At 39.3% G+C, this 19,232-nt stretch overlaps 2 protein-coding genes across 2 annotated transcripts; one reads left to right on the top strand and one right to left on the bottom strand.

The window, feature by feature from the left end:
- Nucleotides 1-1,543: 1,543 nt before the first annotated feature.
- Nucleotides 1,544-10,842, top strand: LOC129808723 (vitellogenin-A1-like). Its single transcript, XM_055858509.1, has 4 exons — nucleotides 1,544-1,724; nucleotides 3,020-5,637; nucleotides 6,110-8,286; nucleotides 9,252-10,842. Exons 1-4 carry the CDS (start codon nucleotides 1,697-1,699, stop codon nucleotides 10,660-10,662), a joined length of 6,234 nt encoding a protein of 2,077 aa, XP_055714484.1. The 5' UTR covers nucleotides 1,544-1,696; the 3' UTR covers nucleotides 10,663-10,842.
- A 439-nt stretch (nucleotides 10,843-11,281) lies between these two features.
- LOC129808724 (ATP synthase subunit beta, mitochondrial) lies at nucleotides 11,282-18,116 on the bottom strand. Its single transcript, XM_055858510.1, has 4 exons — nucleotides 17,914-18,116; nucleotides 14,452-14,882; nucleotides 14,145-14,372; nucleotides 11,282-12,345 (listed from the first exon to the last, which is right to left on the bottom strand). Exons 1-4 carry the CDS (start codon nucleotides 17,993-17,995, stop codon nucleotides 11,551-11,553), a joined length of 1,536 nt encoding a protein of 511 aa, XP_055714485.1. The 5' UTR covers nucleotides 17,996-18,116; the 3' UTR covers nucleotides 11,282-11,550.
- Between the last annotated feature and the right edge of the window lie 1,116 nt (nucleotides 18,117-19,232).

Genomic DNA, 19,232 nt, shown 5'->3' on the forward strand with positions numbered 1-19,232 from the left:
TTTCCATGCAAAATTTCTGGCAAATATATACAATCACTTCAACAAGAGCGCCATCATTCGTGTGATTGGGGAAATGATCATGTACCATATTGGACGCACCTGCAATTCTTTTTGAGTCCACTGCGCAGCAGAAGAGAGTGATCGTTGCAAATGGTGGCCATCTAGTGGTGGAATTGCAAAGAAATTCTCCATAGAGAGTGTTACTTGTCATCCATTTTGAGGATTAATTGAACATGACAGATGCTGTCAATTTTATTAAAAGGCTAATGACTTACACAGTAAAAAAAAATGTGTAAAATTTTACTACTACAAATAGTGCAAAATCGACCATTTTAGTTGTTTAACCCTTTAAGGACGATTGGGTCACCCCCCTAGCATCACAGCTTAGTTACTTAACTGTTGGATAACCGTTTGATAAGTTCGCAAAATGTAAAATAGAGTTGTTAAAATGTTGTCTGAATACCCAAAACTTGGTTGGGAGGGAGTAATAAAACATTGAAATTTACTTACAAATAACTTTACGAAATAACCTGAAAATAACCAAACGATAACTTCCGAATAAACTCTTCGAATTGCCGAAGAAGAGAATTTTCTTTTCGCCACCGTTGTGTGGCGCAATGGGCAAATTGTCAAACCAGAGGAACCAACATATAAGGAAAAAGTAGTTTTTCTGCTTTTGTAGTGGTAGTCGCCAGGATTTGATAAAAAAAAAACGTCGCCAAGATTGCTTTTTAAAGTCGATTTTTTTTAAGTTAAATTACTATTATTTCAATAAGAATTGGTATTAACATAAAGAAAATAGTTTTTAGAATTAGTTTAGTGACATAGAATTGATTAAAAGGCGAGATTTGATAGTAAAAAAAATAGGCTAAATATGGATCGCCCAACAACATTTTGCAACATTTCCTAATTCAGCGAAAATTATGAAAATCATGTGGATTATCGGTGGTTTATGAATTGGAAAAGAAATTTGATGAGTTTTGGAAGCACTTCTGACTATTTCTTTTTTAAATTATCCGTGGAAAATCTTCTAAAAATTGCCTTGAAAAGGTGCCTGCTTTGCTCGAAGAAATGCACCAAGACGGTTCAGTTGTTAAATAGAAGATGGCGGACAATGCCCTTTGCGGCATTTCTCTTGATGTTTTTGCGTAATTTTGCACGGAAGTAAGCGAATTTCGGCAATAATTTTTAACAAATTATTACAAGCACCGCGACTTAAACAAATAATAAACTTGCCGATAGTCTTCAGTGCCTCTATGCAAAAAAAAAACGTATGGAAAATGAATGATCTTGAGAGTTTCTTCAACTTCTCTCCCCAAAAATATGCAAATTATGCATTTGAATTTCTTATCTTATCACCAGCTGAATCTGCATTTTTTGATACACCCATGTAATGCTGATTAGTCCGAAGACCAATGAACTCTCTCTCTAGCTCCCCACATTCAATTATACATCTTTCTAAGCAAAATACATTTGTGTGAACTCTTGACCTTTTTTCGCGATTAATCACAGAGCGATAAGAAGCCACAAGAGAGCACTTATCAATGTGATTATTTGCAAAATTATTGATGCTGATCACAGCAAAAATAACAGTATAAAATGTCAATTTGAATTGGTTAAAGGTATCATTTGGCGTTTTCGCCTCTCACAGTAAAGTAGTGTCTTAACTGTGAACAAATCCGTTTTGTCTACAACAATGCGTATCTTCATTCTCTGTGCTCTGGGTAAGTTTACTGTTTTTTTTGTGATTTTGTCAGTTTTATTTTAAGTTTTCCTTGAAAGGTGATCCATTGGGTGGAAGAAATCCTAGTTCAGAACGATGTGATTTTGAAGGACGAATCCATTTTGAAGGATCAAATCATTCTTTAGAACGACTCCTTCCTCCGAAAAACGAGGTCGACTCCTTCCTCCGAAGAACGAGACCGACTTCAGAAAGACTTCTTCCTCCGAAGAACGAGTCCGATTTCAGTACGACTCCTTCCTCGGAAGAATGAGTCCTACTTCAGAACGACTTCTTCTTCCAAAGAGCGATTCCGACTCCTTCCTCTGAAAAACGAGGTCGACTCCTTCCTCCGAAGAATGAATCTTACTTCAGAACGACTCTTTCCTCCGAAGAACGAGTCCGACTTCAAAACGACTCTTTCCTCCATTGACCGAGTCCGACTTCAAAACGACTCTTTCCTCCGTTGACCGAGTCCGACTTCAGAACGACTCTTTCCTCCGAAGAACGAGTCCGACTTCAAAACGACTCTTTCCTCCGTTGACCGAGTCCGACTTCAGAACGACTCCTTCCTCCGAAGAACGAATCTTACTTCAGAACGACTCCTTCTTTCGAAGAACGAGTCCGACTCCTTCCTCCGAAGAACGAGTCCGATTTCAGAACGACTCTTTCCTCCATTGACCGAGTCCTACTTCAGAACGACTCTTTCCTCCGAAGAAAAAATCTTACTTCAGAACGACTCTTTCCTCCGTTGACCGAGTCCGATTTCAGAACGACTCTTTCCTCTGAAAAACGAGTCCGACTCCTTCCTCCGAAGAACGAGTTCGACTCCTTCCTCCGAAGAACGAGTCCTGCTTCAGAACGACTCTTTCCTCCGAAGAACGAGTCTGACTTCAGAACGACTCTTTCCTCCGAAGAATGAATCTTACTTCAGAACGACTTCGGCCTTCCTTATGAAGAACGACTATTCTCGATGAACGAATCCCTCTTTCTTCCTTTCTTTTCAGTAGAATGACGTCCTTCTTCCATTCTGTGCTTCCTCTCAAATTATCTTCTAGTTGCTGTTCCTACAACTTCTTCCTCCGAAGAACGAGTCGTACTTCAGAACGACATCGTCTTTCTTTATAAAGAAGGACCCTTTTCGAGGAACGAATCCCTCGTTCTTCCTTCCATTTCAGAAGAATGACGTCCTTCTTCCATTCTGTCTGTGCTTCCTTTCAAATTATCTTTTAGTTGTTGTTCCTACGACTTCTTCTTCAGTCAAAGTCTTCTTCAATCCATTTTCTCTTTGTTTTACAGTTGCCAGTGTTCTGGCCAACCAAGATGCTGCCTTTAGTGCTCATCAACAGTACACCTATTCCGTTGAGTCCCGTACTCTTGCTGGATTCCCTGAGCAGAAGGATCAGTACTCGGGTGTCTTCTCCCGGGCCCGTCTGACCCTCTGCCAGAAGTCCAACAATGAGGTGATTGGACGTCTCACCAAGGCTGAATATGCTCCCTTCAATGGTCAATTGATTGAAGGTTGGGCATCTGAGGTGGACGAGAAGGCTCTGCCATACAAACAGCAGCCATTCTGTGAGAAACCTTTTAGCATTCAGTACAAAAATGGTGTCATCCGTTCTGTTGCCTTCGATCCATGCATGTCCAATGAGCACGTTAACCAGGTTAAGGGTGTTGTATCCCAATTTCAACTTGATCTTTCTGCTGATAATGCCATTAAGTGCAAATACAATCAGATTCCTGATGCTCAGAATCCAAAGAAAACCATTGTTGGTGCCTATAAAACTATGGAATCAAGTGTTACTGGTAAATGTGAAGTTCAATATAGAGTATCACCTGTTCCGGCCCAATTTGCCGAGACTCATCGTGAATGGTTCCCAATTCCTGAATTGAAACAAAATCATACTGATCAACATGTTCAAATTGTCAAGACTAAGAATTATGATAATTGTGATAAACGTATTGGATATCATTTTAGTCTGCAGACAATGGAGGAGAATGATGATAAACCAAATTCCAATCAAATGGGTGATTTCTTTGCTCGTAGTTCCGTTTCTACTGTTTATATTACCGGACAACTTACCAATTATACCATTCAGAGTGCTCAGACTTACAATAAGGTTCAGATTAACAATAATTTGAGGGATGATGAAGCTCCAATGGTTGCTAGCTATGTTAAGGTGACCCTTGAGGAAGTTAAGCCACTCCATGGTGCATGCCAGGGACCTGATAATGCCCTTCCTGTTGGTGATCTTGTTAGCCGATACAATTTGCCATCGGATACCAGTAATGCCATTCGTCCAGTTCAATCTGATGAAGATTCTAGCTCTAGCAGTTCCAGTTCAAGCAGTTCTAGCTCTAGCAGTTCCAGCGAGGAGGATTCCAGTGAAGTGAATCAACATGCCAAGAAGAGTCAGCAACAACGTGAAAAATTGGCTGAACGTCAGGATCAGTATGAGGCTGAGAAACAGGCTCAGAATCAACGTTACAACCACGAGAACAATCACAATAAGTACCAACCCAGGTACCCAACACGTCGTCCTCAGGACTTTGAAACTGAACAACGTCTTAAGCGTTCCAGGAGATCTGTTGTTGGACATCAGCAACACGAACAGGACAATAGGTACTTCGAAAAGATGGAAGAAGCCAACTACAACAAACACAAAGCTCAATCAAGTGACTCTAGTGATGATTCCTCTTCATCATCCTCATCTGACTCAAATTCCAGCTCATCTTCCAGTTCTAGCTCTAGCTCTTCCTCCAGTTCCAGTGATTCCTCTTCATCTAGCGAATCTAGCTCCTATTCTGACAGCAGTAGCTCTTCCAGTGAGAGTGATAGCCTCAGTGAGAGTCAGGAATTCTGGCATGCCAAACCAAATATGAAACAGAGTCCTGAACATGCTTTCCTGCCCTACTTTGTCGGCTACAAGGGACACTCCATTGCCTCCAAGGTTGACGTTGCCAAGAAGACCGTTGAAATCTGCCAGGAAATCGCCAAGGATGCCCAGGAACCATCTCAATTGCCCAAACACAATACCCTTGCCAAATTCACCATTGCCGTTCGGTTGATCCGTACCATGGATCTCGAACAGATTCAATTTGTCGCTCAGAAACTCCAACTTGCCCATGAGAATGCTAAACGTCAGACCCCCGATGACAAGTACAACCAAGAAAGCCTGCCCCAACAGCATCCAGCCACTGATGCCTGGTACACCTTCCGTGATGCATGTGCCGAAGCCGGAACTGGTCCAGCTGTTGCTGCCATCTTCGATTGGATTGCCAAGAAGAAGGTGCAGAAGGAAGAAGCTGCACAACTCATTTCAACTCTGCCCGATAGCGTTCAGGCCCCCACTGACAAACTCCTCCATGATTTCTTCAAAATGGCCACTAGTTCTCAGGTCCACCAACAGCCCCAACTCAATGTAACCGCCCTATTTGCCCTCACCAAGATGGTGGAAAAGGTTGTTGTTAACAATCAAACCTCCTACGAATACTACCCAGTCAATGTGTACGGACGTCTGGCTGACAAACGTTCTCCCATCGTTCATGATGTCACCCAATGGCTATCAGTTCAACTGAAAGCCGCCATCAATCATGAAGATAGCCACAGAACTCTTACATACATCCGTTGTCTGGGTAATCTTGGACATCCTGACATTCTTGCTGCCTTCGAACCCTACCTCGAGGGTGATAGGCCCACCACTGACTTCCAGCGTGCAGCTATTGTTGTTGCATGTGATCGTCTGGCTGAAAATTATCCAAAACTTGCCCGTAGTGTCCTTTACAAGATGTACCAGAACATTGGTGAAGCCCATGAAGTTCGTTGTGCTGCTGTTATGCAACTCATGAGGACACAACCACCAGCTCATATGCTCCAGGCTATGGCTGAATTCACCCATCATGATCCATCTCGTGAGGTGAGTTGATAATGTCCTAAGGGCACTTCCGAAAATTTCGGAAGACTCTCGGAAATGTGGCAATACTTCTAGCACTGCTTGCACTTCTTGCACTACCATACACTTCCCGTTTTATGACTGAGCTGTGCGTGTTTTCAATCGGGATCTTAATCATTTTAAAATTTAGCTGTGCGTGTTTTTAAGCGCGTACTTAACCGTTTTATGGCTTTTGTGATTCCAATGATTCTAAGTGTGTGATTCTCTTAATGATTCAACTCGGTATTCCGTGATTTTCAATTATTCCAATTTGTGATTTGTGTGAATTTGTGATTGTAAAAAAAATATTTTCTTTATGGGACACCGGTGTCCCAATTGTCTTTAAAGGGTTAAATGTGGAGATCCAGTGCCGTGGCCTCAGGGAATCCACCTAAATCCGGCACGGCTTTGAAGGAATCCTTTTGACTGATAGGTTCTTTCTTCTTCTTCTTCTTAGGTGAGAGCCTGCGTTAAGTCAGCCATTCAGTCTGCTGCTCAGCTCAATCATGCTCACTACCAGGAATTCGCTGCTGCTGCCCAAGCTGCTGAACCTATGCTAACTGAAGAGGACTTTGGTGCATCTCTGTCATCTGTCAATTTGCGTGATGCTATCCTTGAGAAATTCAATTTGGCTGCTTTGGCACAATTTACCACCTTTGGATCATCTGATAGCCTTATTCCATCATCTGTTCATGCCTTCGTTGAGAAGTCCTTCCGTGGCTACCGTCGTGATACTCTTGCCTTTGCCATGACCTCATCTGTCAATCAACTCTTTGATCTCCTTGATGATCAATTTGAAGCCAATCCTCATGCCTCATCATCACCCTTCGCCAAGGATCACCATGATAACGATAAGACTAACTACCGTGCCCAGAAGGCTGCTGCTAAGAGTAAGAAGGCTAGCTATGCTGCATCTGGTGGTGCACCAAAGGCTGCTGGCTATGCTGATTGGACTTATGACAAAATCTATGATATCCTCAAGGTCCAACCTGATCAGGAGGAACCCGTTGAGGCTCAGTTCTTGGTTAATCTTTTGGGATCTGAGAGATTCTTTGCCTTTGGCAATCAGTCCGTTGATCAGAAGTTGCCAGCATTCATTCGTGAAATGGCTGATGCTGCTAAGCAAGGATACAATTTCCACTATTCCAAGATGTACTATCAGGATCAACTTACTGTTGCCTTCCCCATGGAATCTGGTTTGATCTTCTACCATCAATTTACTGTGCCAACTTATGTGTCCGTTACTGGTGACGTTAAGGCTAAGTCACAGCCTGATGCTGCCAAGGCTGGTCCACGTGATGAAGATAAGAGCAATCCAATTCAAATTCCTGATACTATCAATGCTACATTGTCTCTGCATTTGGTCTATGCTGCAACGGTTCAGAGTCAAACTGGATTCTTTACGCCACAGGATCAACAGAGGTACATTGCTGGACATACCAAGAAGTATCAGGCTAATCTACCATTGTCTGTTGCTGTGGAAATTGATCTGAAGAATAATCATTTTGCTGCTACAGCACGTCCCCTGTTCCCCCATAAGGCTATCAATGTTGCTCACTACAGCAGTTGGCCATATACCGCTCGTAAGGACATCTTGGATCTTCGTCCAGTGGCTGAGGCTAAGGATATCAAGACTCTCCATCTTCGTCCATCTGTTGCCCTCAATACCGTCTATGGTGATAAGGCTACGGGTATGGCTTTCCGCATCTACGGTGATCATGAAATTCGTACACCTGTTAGCAATGCCCTATGGCGCCATGTTTTCCAGCATCGTGACAATTTTGAAGAATTTGCCGCATTCCCATGGGCTGCCCACTTTGCTCCTCATGCTAACCTCGATGTTGCCTTTGATGCCGAAAAGAGTTCAGCCTCAGCTGTTACTTTCTATGCCAACTGGGCTAAGCAGTATGATGCTGAATATGGACCAGGTGGACAACAAAAGAGTCAAGCTGCCCAGGCTAGGGCTTCACCAAAATCTGGCTATGACAATATGGCTGTTCCAATTAGCCTCAATCCCGACAGTACTCGTCGCCAAGAACAGTATCTTCAGGCAGCTGGTGCTGGTATTAAGAATAGCAAATCCTACATGTTTGGCTGTGGTGCTGTCTTCCATCGTGGTCAACAGGGTGCAAACTTCGATAAACAATCCCAAGTGGCTCACTACATTGCCACAATGGCCGCTGCTGATAGTGCAGTCTCTGATAAATCTCGTGCACTTCTCTTTGTCGCCGCTGTCCCAGCTAAGGCTACCCCAATGCATCTGTGTGCAGTTGCCGAATCAAAACTACCATCAGTTGCTCAGTTGAATTTCAAGCATGCCCTAGAAACCGTTGCCGGTGGTGAAGTTAATGCAGATATCCTTATTGGTATGGATAAGTGTGATAGTGTTGATGCTTTCCATGCTAAGGTTAATGGTAAGGTTGGACAGAATGATGCCTTCCGCAAGTACATTCGTCAGACGCCCGAGGGACAACAGTGTCTGCAACAGATGGAACATGGTGATCATCAATTGCCAGCTTGTCAAAATGCCACACAACGTGCTGCACTTATGCAAGATGTCAACTTTATGATTGAATACAACTTTGATCATCCACAAATGGAAAATTTCACCGGTGAAGCTGTTGCTTTTGCCAGGTTAGTAAGGACTTTTTTTTTTCATAAATCCGGCTCGATATAGGAAACCGGAGTACATTGTGAAGATATTGTTAGGAATTTGGGTAGAGGAGCCTCTACCCTTGTTACAAATGCACCCTGGCGGACCGGTTTGGGTATAATATCCGTGAATTCCCATCTTGGGGCCGCTGTAGACGTAGTCTACATCTCAATTTCCGATGATCCCCAAGGCGACTCGCCTGGCTAAATGCCCTCATGACAGGCGGATTCGACCTGAACCGTGGAATCGTAGAGACTCCATTCACAAAGACGGCGATTGATACCACAGACGTTGCCTTCAATGTCTTCCAAAGGCATGTATGTTGCCCTCCCGAAGTATACGCTTAAGTGTAAAAATCGCACTTAAGCGAATTAAGTGGAATTTTCGCCCCAAAACGGATGTTTTGGCACTGTCGTTTGACAACTTTATCATCACAGCGATTCCACTGGATTTCCAGCAACCAATCCGCGTAAGCTTCCAAAATGGAATTTAACGCTAAATTTCTTCCTAGTGTTCCATGGACGTTTGCAGAAGTCTCTGTATAGGACCGTCTAATAAGAAATGTCTGCGAGTTTCCATGGACTTTTCTCTAACGAATATTTCCACGGCTTTCCTATGCATTATTAGCGTATAATCGACATTATCCTCTCTATTTCCACGAGGCTTTGTTCAAACTGTAAACGCAATAAGGTTCGTTACCTTATTAAGCCTGGGAAAAAGAGACATTTCAGTAAAGTTCTGAACCCTAATCTTCCGGATGGTGACCGTATTTCAGCGGCTGCAATCCGTGAGATCTATTAGTAGGCTAGGTTCCTAGAATGTGTCTGATTATGTTTCTTTTTCTTTCACTTGATTATCACATTTGTAAGAGGGTTGTATCCTATTTTTCTGATTACATTCACAATGGTAATGGTAATGTACTTTTCTTTTGCCAAAAAATATTCAGATACTTCAGTGCTGGCTTCAACTGGGAAGAAGATCACACTTATGAGGGTAAACAGGGACGTGTTCAGTTCCAATATCAACTTTCTCCATCTGGCTACTATGGTAACTTCACCCTTGCCACACCAAATGTGAAGGCTAAACTGACCAATGAACATCTCAATCCATGGTTGAGGGCTGCTCTCAATGTTCATCCTGATCAGGATCTGTTCGATCGTATGGCTACTGAAGCCTTCCAGGAACAATACAATCCAACTTGCAGTATCAATCGCAACAAAGTGGCTACATTTGATCAATCTGTCTTCAATTACAACTTCGGAAAGTGCTGGCATGTTGCCTACATTACTGATACCGATGAAGAGGTCAATGGTAGCAACAGTGAGGATTCTGGTGAGGAAGTTGATGATGAGGATGTTGCTATTTTGGTGCGTCAACCAAATGGTGATGATGATAAGGATGTTATGGTTGTCCTTGGACAACAGGATCAGCATGATTATGTTATCTATATGCCAGCTAAGGATGTTCAGGCACGTCATGTGTACGTTGATGGCCAGAAGAAGCCAGTGAATGAGAAGGAAGCCATTGAGATCTTCAGTGAAGATGATGCTCAACAGCCATTGGCTAGAATCTACTGTGGACCAGTTGGTGAGGTTACCGTTGACATTCGCGATGGTGATGTTACAGTTAAGACCAACGGACAAACAGTAACAATTGACAGTAGTGAAAATCGTGGTCAGGTCCTTGGTGTCTGTGGAACAAATGATGCTGAACGTGAGAATGATAGGAAGTCCCCAGCTAAGTGCTATCATCGTAGAAATAGTCACTTTGTAGCATCATATGCCCTGGATGATGCCACTTGCGAAAGTCAGGCTAAGGCTGTGAAGAAAGATGCTGCTAAGGCTAAGTGCTTCCAGGAAGAACTCCTCTTTACCGATGCCGTTACCGATGTCGAAGCTGGACGTCAACACTACGGACGTGGTTTCAATGCATCCAATTCATCTGAATCATCATCATCATCCAGTCAGGATTCCTCCTCATCTTTCTCATCTTCCGACTCTTCTGATTCCTCAGATTCCTCCGATAGTTCCTCAGCCGATGACGAACAAAAAGCCGTAGCTGAGGCCAATCGTAGGCACCATGAGCAACAGAAGAAGTGCGAAACTAAACATCAGACTCAGTACGTTGAACGCAACGGTGAAATTTGCTTCACAATTCGTCAATTGCCAGCCTGTGAATCCCCATGCAAAGCCCAACAGAAGGTCCAGAAATCCGTACCAGTTTACTGTAGGCCAGCATCTGAGTCCCAGGCTCAACTCTACCGTCAGCAGATCCGTAAGGGAGCTAATCCCGATCTCAGGGATAAGGCACCATCACGCAAAATGCAATTTGCCGTCCCACAGGCCTGCACCATGTAAACGACTACCAAAGGACCCCCAAAGGACACCCAAAGGACACCCAAAGGACCCTCTATCCAAAACACACAAAGTCCCTATTTATTGTACGTAGATATTTGTAGAATGAAAGCAAGCTAGGAACCTCTTCAACTGAAGAGTCCAGAAAAAATACAAAAAAAAAACAATGATTATTACATAAAACAATGTTTTTTTATTTAAACTTATCCAAAGTCCGCCTTGAGCAGAGCTCAGGCTAGAGGAGGAAATTATTCCGAATAGCTCAGACCAAAAAAATCGTTAGGCTAACCCCTTACAGTTTTTTCAAAAAATCGAAAATCCGCTCTAAAAACCATAATTCTCAATATTTCTGGATGAAATTCACAAAGAATACTTGAAATGGTTCTACTAATTGATTTCCATTGCGTAAGTTGCAAAATCTTGACAAAAAATTTTTTGACCAAAAAAATCGATAGGCTAACCCCTTACAGTTTTTTCAAAAAATCGAAAATCCGCTCTAAAAACCGTAATTCTCAATATTTCTGGATGAAATTCACAGAGAATACTTGAAATGGTCCTACTAATTGATTTCCATTGCGAAATTTGCAAAATCTCGACAAAAAAGGGAGTAAAAGACCTTTAATTTTAATCCAGTTTTGTCTAATTTATTCGGAAAACATTTTTTTTTTTAATCTAAATAGAAAGTGACATTCTTCTTTGCTAAAGACTGTGAGTGGCGCCATCTATGAACTGGGGCGAGTGAATCAGATGCTTATTTAATTGGGAGGATTTTCAAAGTATTTGATCCATCCGCCGAGTTATTTTGTTTTTGTGGCTCCCACAATGGCTTTTTTTTAAGTTTTTCTTATTGTTTTTTTTTGGAGGATGGTGGGGAGGAATTTTTGAAATGACTTAGGCTGCTTCCTTGGCCAATCGTTCTGCCTTCTCGACAACCTCCTCAATGGGACCCACCATGTAGAATGCCACTTCGGGCAAATGATCATAATCACCAGCCAGAATCCTACTGAATCCCTTAATGGTTTCTTCGAGGGGCACCAATTTCCCTGCATGCCCAGTAAATACTTCAGCCACTTGGAATGGCTGCGAGAGGAAACGCTGAATCTTTCTGGCTCTGGCCACAGTCAACTTATCCTCCTCACTCAATTCATCCATTCCCAAAATTGCAATAATATCCTGCAATGATTTGTAATCTTGCAAGATTTTCTGGACACCACGGGCAATATTGTAGTGTTCCTGCCCAATAATATTTGGATCCATGATACGGGATGTTGAATCGAGTGGATCAACAGCCGGATAGATACCCAATTCGGCAATTGCACGTGACAGTACAGTGGTAGCGTCCAAATGGGCAAATGTTGTTGCTGGAGCTGGATCAGTTAAATCATCAGCTGGCACATAGATGGCCTGCACAGAAGTGATTGAACCCTTTTTGGTTGTTGTAATCCTCTCCTGCATACTACCCATGTCAGTGGCCAGAGTCGGTTGGTAGCCCACAGCTGAGGGGATACGTCCAAGGAGGGCAGACACCTCTGAACCGGCTTGAGTGAAACGGAAAATATTGTCAATGAACAACAATACATCCTGTCCCTCTTGATCACGGAAGTACTCAGCAACAGTCAATCCCGTCAAGGCGACACGTGCACGAGCACCTGGTGGTTCATTCATCTGACCATACACCAGCGCCACCTATGCACATACAAAGCAAAATGAAAATAAAACACAAAATTCATTATTCAACATTCTCTCAGAAAAATTTGGTACTCTCTACTATTGCCAAATGATTGAAAAGAAAATATTTGCTAGACAAAGAGAATATGGTAGCGGCAAATGTAAAATACACCTTTCATAAAAATACTGTTTAGTGTAAGAGCTAAATCATTTATTTATAGTAAAGAGAGGTAATTCCGATGCTTTTCATAGAGTGCGACTTTAACGCTTGTTTTTGGACTGATGAAATATTTTTTCCCCATTCCAAATACAATAGAATTATTCCTTTGTTTCATTTAGAATCATGATAGAATAAGAATTTTAGAATAAGAATAAGAATATTGAAGAAAAATAATAAAATTACGATAATATTAACCCTCTAACGGTGTTTTCTTTAATATGCGAAAAAAAAGTTCTAAAACAATGTTTTCTAGGATAATTATGATTCAATAAAGTAGTAAAAACCATCCATTCTTCATTATTTCTTTTAGTTTAGGCGCTAGGTTAGAAAATATAATTTTTTTTGAAACTCTTTTTGCTTCTAAAATTCACATTTTTAGTTTTTTCAATTTTTTTTAAATAAAATATACAAAGTAGAATGACATATCTTTCAGTAAAAAATAAATTTATTTTAGTCAGATAACTTTAAATCGGTATTTTTATGGAAATTGGAAATTAGTTTTTTTGCACAAATATTTTTTGTTGCTTTTTCTGACTTTGTCACACAAAACTAGGGAATAGCAACAAAACGAAGAGTCAAAATGAGTTCAAACTTTCAAGAGATGATAGTAAGACTATTACCGAGGATACTATAGCACTTTTAAATAAATAAAACCTTTATTGTCGCTGTAAATGTGATTTTTGTGAAGACCACCTGGAGGCGGTCTTACCCGTTAGTGGATTAAGAATCTCACCTACAATAAGCTGATCTAGGCTTATCACTAGTTTTTTTTTTTATTTTTAGAATAAACCTTAAAACTATAATTCGATTTTTGCTATAAGGCGTCGATAAAACTCGCACGCAATTAATATGAAACGATTGAGATATTGCGTAAAACAGTCCTCGCCGCGTTAGCCGCTTAAGTGTTCAATCCTCGCAATACTTCAGCATAAAATCCTCTAACCTTTAATGTAGTTAAACTTGCAGTCGCATAAGCCAAATATAAAACGATTGAAATTGCACTCTTACAGATGATGTACAAAACAGTTCTGATTAAGTTTAAAACAAGAAACAACTCAATCATAAAATGGTTATTATTGCGCTTAAAATCACGCACAGCTCAATCATAAAATGATTAAGATTGCGCTTAAAAAAGCGAATTCTTAACTGTTTTATAACTGAACTGTGCGTGTTTTCAAGCGCAATCTTAACTGTTTAAAAATTAAGCTGTGCGTGATTTTAACCACATTAACTTTGACTAATAACTTTGACTACTTTGAATAACTTTGACTAATTGCCGCTGCGATCGCTAGTGTCACTTCAATTTGGTGCTCGTGGGGAAAGCAATTTTAACTCCAATCATATTCAAAATTTAACGTATTTAGTGTCAAAATCTTCCAAAAAGAACAAATATTAAGATAGAATTCATTATTCATCAAATATTGGAATAAAAATCCATCATTTTAATCAATTTATTTTTAGTGTCCAATTTTATCCTCAAAGTGTCCAATTTTAGAAACTGTCCAAAATTATGAGCCTTTCCCGTGTTTCCCAATCGATTTTTGGTTAAATTCGGACTTATTTGAAAGGTGTTGAAATATGACCAAAAAATATTTACCTTAGATGTCTTATCCTTGAGCGAAATGACACCAGATTCAATCATTTCATTGTAGAGATCATTTCCTTCGCGAGTCCTCTCACCGACGCCAGCAAAGACAGAATAACCACCATGAGCCTTAGCCACATTGTTAATCAACTCCATGATCAAGACAGTTTTACCAACTCCAGCTCCACCAAAAAGACCAATTTTTCCACCTTTTGCATACGGAGCCAAAAGATCTACCACCTATTTTTTCGGTTTTTTTTGAAAAATAAAATTGTAAAATAGATTCTACATGTGATCAACCTAGAAAAAAAAGGTTTACCTTAATTCCGGTGACAAGAATCTCCTGTTCAACACTCATTTCCACAAATTCTGGAGCTTCAGCATGAATTGGGGCTGATTTATTGGTATCAATTGGGCCACGTTCATCAATTGGCTCCCCAATAACATTGATAATCCTGCCGAGAGTTTCAGCACCAACGGGAATCCTAATTGGTGATCCTGTATCTATAACCTTATTCCCACGTACAAGACCCTCGGTACCATCCATGGCAATTGTCCTAACCGTATTCTCACCCAAATGCTGTGCCACTTCGAGTACAAGTCTCGGTTTGCGTCCATCAACTTCGAGGGCATTGAGAATTGGTGGTAGATTCTCATCGAATTGAACATCAACAACAGCACCAATTACAGCAACAACACGTCCATTGGATGCTCCTGCCTTTGCGGCTGCCTTTGCAGCATATTGGCGATCTATATTTTGCAAAATTTCAATAAAAAAAAAGGGATTTCCGGAACATGGAAATATATTTAAACTTAGAAGGCTAATAAAATAAGTTTCCTACAACTAAGGAGCATAAAAAGAGATTTCTCAAAGATTTATGCAATTTTCCTGATTTGTTTTTGATTTTTTTTTTGTCTTTTAGAGCCTTCCGGAAGGTTTAATTCTTCCGAAATTTTATTCCGGAACATTAAATTTAGGTAGATTTGATGGTAAAATGACGAAAAAATCCCCCGGGAATTGAGGTCAGGACACAAGAAAAACAAAAACTTTCAAGAAGTAAGGTAAATTAAGCTAATTCAAAACCTGCTCTAAATGGAAATTTTTCGCTACTCCAAATGGAAACGTCATTGTTTTCACGATAAATACAGTACTAAATTATTATATTTATATATTTTCTATAGCACAATTTTATTATTTAGTTAATTTTGCTCCAAATAAAGCGAAAATTCTCAGAAAAATTAAAAGTGTACCTTTTCACCATCGAAATTTTTATCGATTGACCATGTTTTCCAATGAAAAACACAATGGGGTGACTGTTGTTTATTCGTTTTGTTTAAAATTCATGCCATATTTCTGGCTAATTTTTATTAAATTAAGTGCTAATCTTTATTTTTAACGGTACGTGAAGATTTCAAATTAAATAATTACATATTTCGTGAGCAAAAAGGATTTATCGGAAGTGTCTGCAAATGCTTCAATAGGAAACCCCGGAAATATGAATTTTTGGAGAGATTTTCCAATTGTTTTCGATGGGAAAGAAGAAGAAGTATGGTAAGCGAGTGTACCGTGAGTGGCAAATCGGCAGATCGCGCGATCAGTCTCCGAGATTGCACTGACAGCAAGATTCAATCTCCAAGACTGCGTTAATTAAGCCGTTTAATTAACGCATTCGCATCTATTTTCCATATTACCATTCCCTAACCAGATATAGTCCTATTACTTTGGGTTTTGTTTACATGTGTGCTTTTTGTTCATGTGGATAGAGGTGCTAGTATCTCATTGTTCGGCTCGCTGAAAATTTTCTTGATAAAAGTACTCGAGTCATCAAATTCTGTAAAATCTGTGGCTTTGCTCAAATTCGCAGAAAGGCATCAAATTAAACGTGTTATATTCAGAAAGTGCGAAATTTGATTAATTCTTTAAAAAAAAAAGCCCCGAAGTTTTAAATGTCACCGTACGCAGCACATAATAAAGAAAATTTGCATGACTACATGCAGCGGTGGCTAAGCGGTATAGCGCAGGACATTTAACGGAAGTGTCGCGGGTTCGATCCTTGGCTGCTTCGTCTATTTTTTTTTCTTTTGATATTCCTTTTTTTTACAATAAATATATTTTATCCTTTTTTTAGTTGTGGCATTGCAATGTAAATCGGTTATTTAGACTATTGACTAAAAATCCTCACATATTCATCACTTTAAAAATTTTGTTGAGGAACTAGCCACAAAATGTTTCTTTTCTTAATAAATTGACCTTCTGAATTTTTTAGTTTCTCAATCTTTCCTTCCTGACAATTGATTTTCTTTTTTCAAATTATAAAATTCGCCTATTTATCACATTATAAATTTCTAAATAGGGAATAAAACATTTGACAAAAAAACAAAAGTATAACAAATGTAAATTTTGTTCATTTATGCACTCATGTTCAAATCTTCCTCGTTTATTCTTTTATTTAATTTTTTTTTCCAAATTGAAAATTTAATACATGATGATTTTACTGTATTCAAATATATATATATATATTTTTTTAAATTTATTTATTAATTTACTCTCATTCCCAATGCATCCCAAACCATAATACATAGTCGTTTCCATAACATAGCAATTACACTATAAACATATTTATTCTAAATTTGAATTTTAAATGCAGGATAGTGGGTCGGGAGAAAGCAAAGGGACGAGGTAAGAGACGACTTGAAAATCATAAAGTATTGTCGTATTGTCGCCAATGAGATTGCAGTTAACACGCAATATTCTAAATCTAAACTAAATTAATTCTAATCCAGTCTTCATATACAAAGATTCAATGTATTTATTCCGAATTCTGCACTCAGTTTTCAGAGAGAACAATCTCAATTTGAACATAGAATCACATAAATTTTCATAGTGAATTTGAGCTTAAACTCATCTCTAAATAAATGATTTCTTATTATTCTTATTATAAATTAATGAAATAAATGAATAATTTGCTGCTCTCATAGTGATTTATAGCACTGATAGCGACAATCAGTCTCCAGGATCGCGCTAATCGCACTTATCGCGCGATCATCCTCCAAGATCGCACACAAAATGTACCATGAGTGGCAGACTTATTCACTACCTGAGTTTTTGGAAGCCTTTCATCGCGGTTTCACTGTTTGTCTCCAATTAGAAACTTTCCTTGTCTCCATTTAGATTTATTTGTTTCCAATTGCAGCATTTTGCACTTTTGTATTTTTCTTGTATTTAAGAGCTTTTCAAATTATATTTAAAGAATTTTTACTAAACAGTAACATTGTAGAAGAGTCAAGGAGCAAATTTATGTAATTCTCTTTAAAAAAAGATGTGAACTTAATGTGTTGAATCTTCTGTCAAATGTCAAAGTTAAAGCGTTTGGAAATTGTTTTGAATTAGGACATTTACCCTACGTCAAGGATAAATTTGCCTTCCTGAATTATTTGTGGGAACACATGGAGTTTTCCGGAGAATATAATCCACGTAAAGTGGCATCATAGTGTTTTTTTAACGGAATGAATATCATCTGTTATGTCAAGGCGATTGCATAACCAAAATTAGAACATTTTCTCCGGCATAGAAAAACATTTTAAATTTTCTCCATAATTTTGGAAAAAAGGCACTTTTCTTTTTAAAAGGGGCTCACTATGGACGATAGAGGCGTCGAAGGATCAAGCAAAAAGGGCTCGAAGGCTCTTTTTTTGTCGCACAAAAAGAAATCAATTACGTAACGCCACAAGAGGGAGTTGAAGCAAAAGGGAAAATGCCTTGGAAAAAAATTATACTCACTGAATTGCACCAAGCCGCTGATGAATTTTCCCGTTTCGCGCTTCGATGCAACGCGAACCGCGCAATTAATCGCGGAAAACATCTCGAATGGGGGCTCTTCAAGAGACAAAAAAAAGCTCCTTTTAACTGTTTTAATTCGGGGGGAAGGTTGACTAAAGACGTGCACTCGTGTCAAAATGCGCCGAGAATGTGGAGAATGATGGCTGAAAATGAAGTTTATCTCATTTAACATGAAGTTAGCTACGAATTGACATTATTGTCATGGTGGCGGTAGAGATTAGAGATATGCGCCAAGCTGATTTTAGCCGCTCGGTGCGAGCTGTTGAAACTCGTCAAATAATATCTGCAGATATCTTTAAGATTTCTGTAGAGAAAATCTACACCTCTACAGAATATCTGCAGATAATTCTGTAGATATTCTTACGAATTTTATTTGTGCTTGGGACAAAATTCGTCAGAATATTTCGGCAGATTTTCTGACGAATCTCTGACGAATTTCTGTAGATATTCTGCCGATTTTCTGTAGATTTTTTCTACATTCCAGACTTTCCAGACAAGATGTGTCAGAAGAGATGGAAAAATTTTTCACTGAAGTTTGCAAAATTCAATAGAGTTATTTTTTGTGATATCACGGTGTTTATATAAAATAAAGAATTCTGCGACGCCGTGTTACAAGTAGAGAAAAGTGAAGTGAAAACTTTAAGCAGAGTATCGACCTAAATTTCGTGTTTTTGTATCATTCCATGGGCGATTTTTAAAAAATTAATATTTTTGCTCGCATCTTTTTACTTATTTAAAATGTTTAATCGGTAATGCTTGTTAAGCAGAGCATACCATTTGCTTTATAACTCCTACAGTTTCTACATAAATCAACAATATTTTTGTGAAGTAATGGACACTATGCCGATTTTCTCGGCAGAAATTCTACCGAAAATCTGTAGATTTTCTGCAGAAATTCTTCCGAAAATCTACAGATTTTCTAGCAGAAATTCAGCAGAAAATCTACAGATTTTCTCTGAATACACTGGAATATACCGTTAAAATTCAAAAAACCTCAGAGTAAAATCGGCAGGTAGAATAATGATTTGACGGGCCAATTCCTTTTTAGCGCGCCGCGGCGAATTTTGTTTATATTTCAATTCAATTCAGTAATTTTTCTTACAATACCCATAATAGATAATTTTCATTCTTATGAAAAAAAAAAGTATAGTTAGGATAGTTAGTTATTATACTTTGTATTGTCAAGAGGTTTTTACTTTAAAAAAATTTGGATATTAGGTAAAGTATCCTCGAGTCGACCACGCTGGGCTCCTCAAGTT

Source organism: Phlebotomus papatasi, chromosome 5 (assembly GCF_024763615.1).
Source record: "Phlebotomus papatasi isolate M1 chromosome 5, Ppap_2.1, whole genome shotgun sequence".
In the NCBI taxonomy this organism is placed as follows: Eukaryota; Metazoa; Arthropoda; class Insecta; order Diptera; family Psychodidae; genus Phlebotomus; species Phlebotomus papatasi.

What these genes read in the sequence shown, in the direction of transcription:
- LOC129808723 (XM_055858509.1), top strand. Translation starts at nt 1,697, where the DNA reads ATGCGTATCTTCATTCTCTGTGCTCTGG. An exon ending in ATCATGATCCATCTCGTGAG is followed by an intron (nt 5,638 to 6,109) that starts GTGAGTTGATAA and finishes TCTTCTTCTTAG; the next exon opens with GTGAGAGCCTGCGTTAAGTC. An exon ending in GAAGCTGTTGCTTTTGCCAG is followed by an intron (nt 8,287 to 9,251) that starts GTTAGTAAGGAC and finishes AAAAATATTCAG; the next exon opens with ATACTTCAGTGCTGGCTTCA.
- LOC129808724 (XM_055858510.1), bottom strand. Translation starts at nt 17,995, where the DNA reads ATGTTTTCCGCGATTAATTGCGCGGTTCGCGTTGCATCGAAGCGCGAA. An exon ending in TTCTTGTCACCGGAATTAAG is followed by an intron (nt 14,373 to 14,451) that starts GTAAACCTTTTT and finishes CCGAAAAAATAG; the next exon opens with GTGGTAGATCTTTTGGCTCC. An exon ending in TCAAGGATAAGACATCTAAG is followed by an intron (nt 12,346 to 14,144) that starts GTAAATATTTTT and finishes GTATGTGCATAG; the next exon opens with GTGGCGCTGGTGTATGGTCA.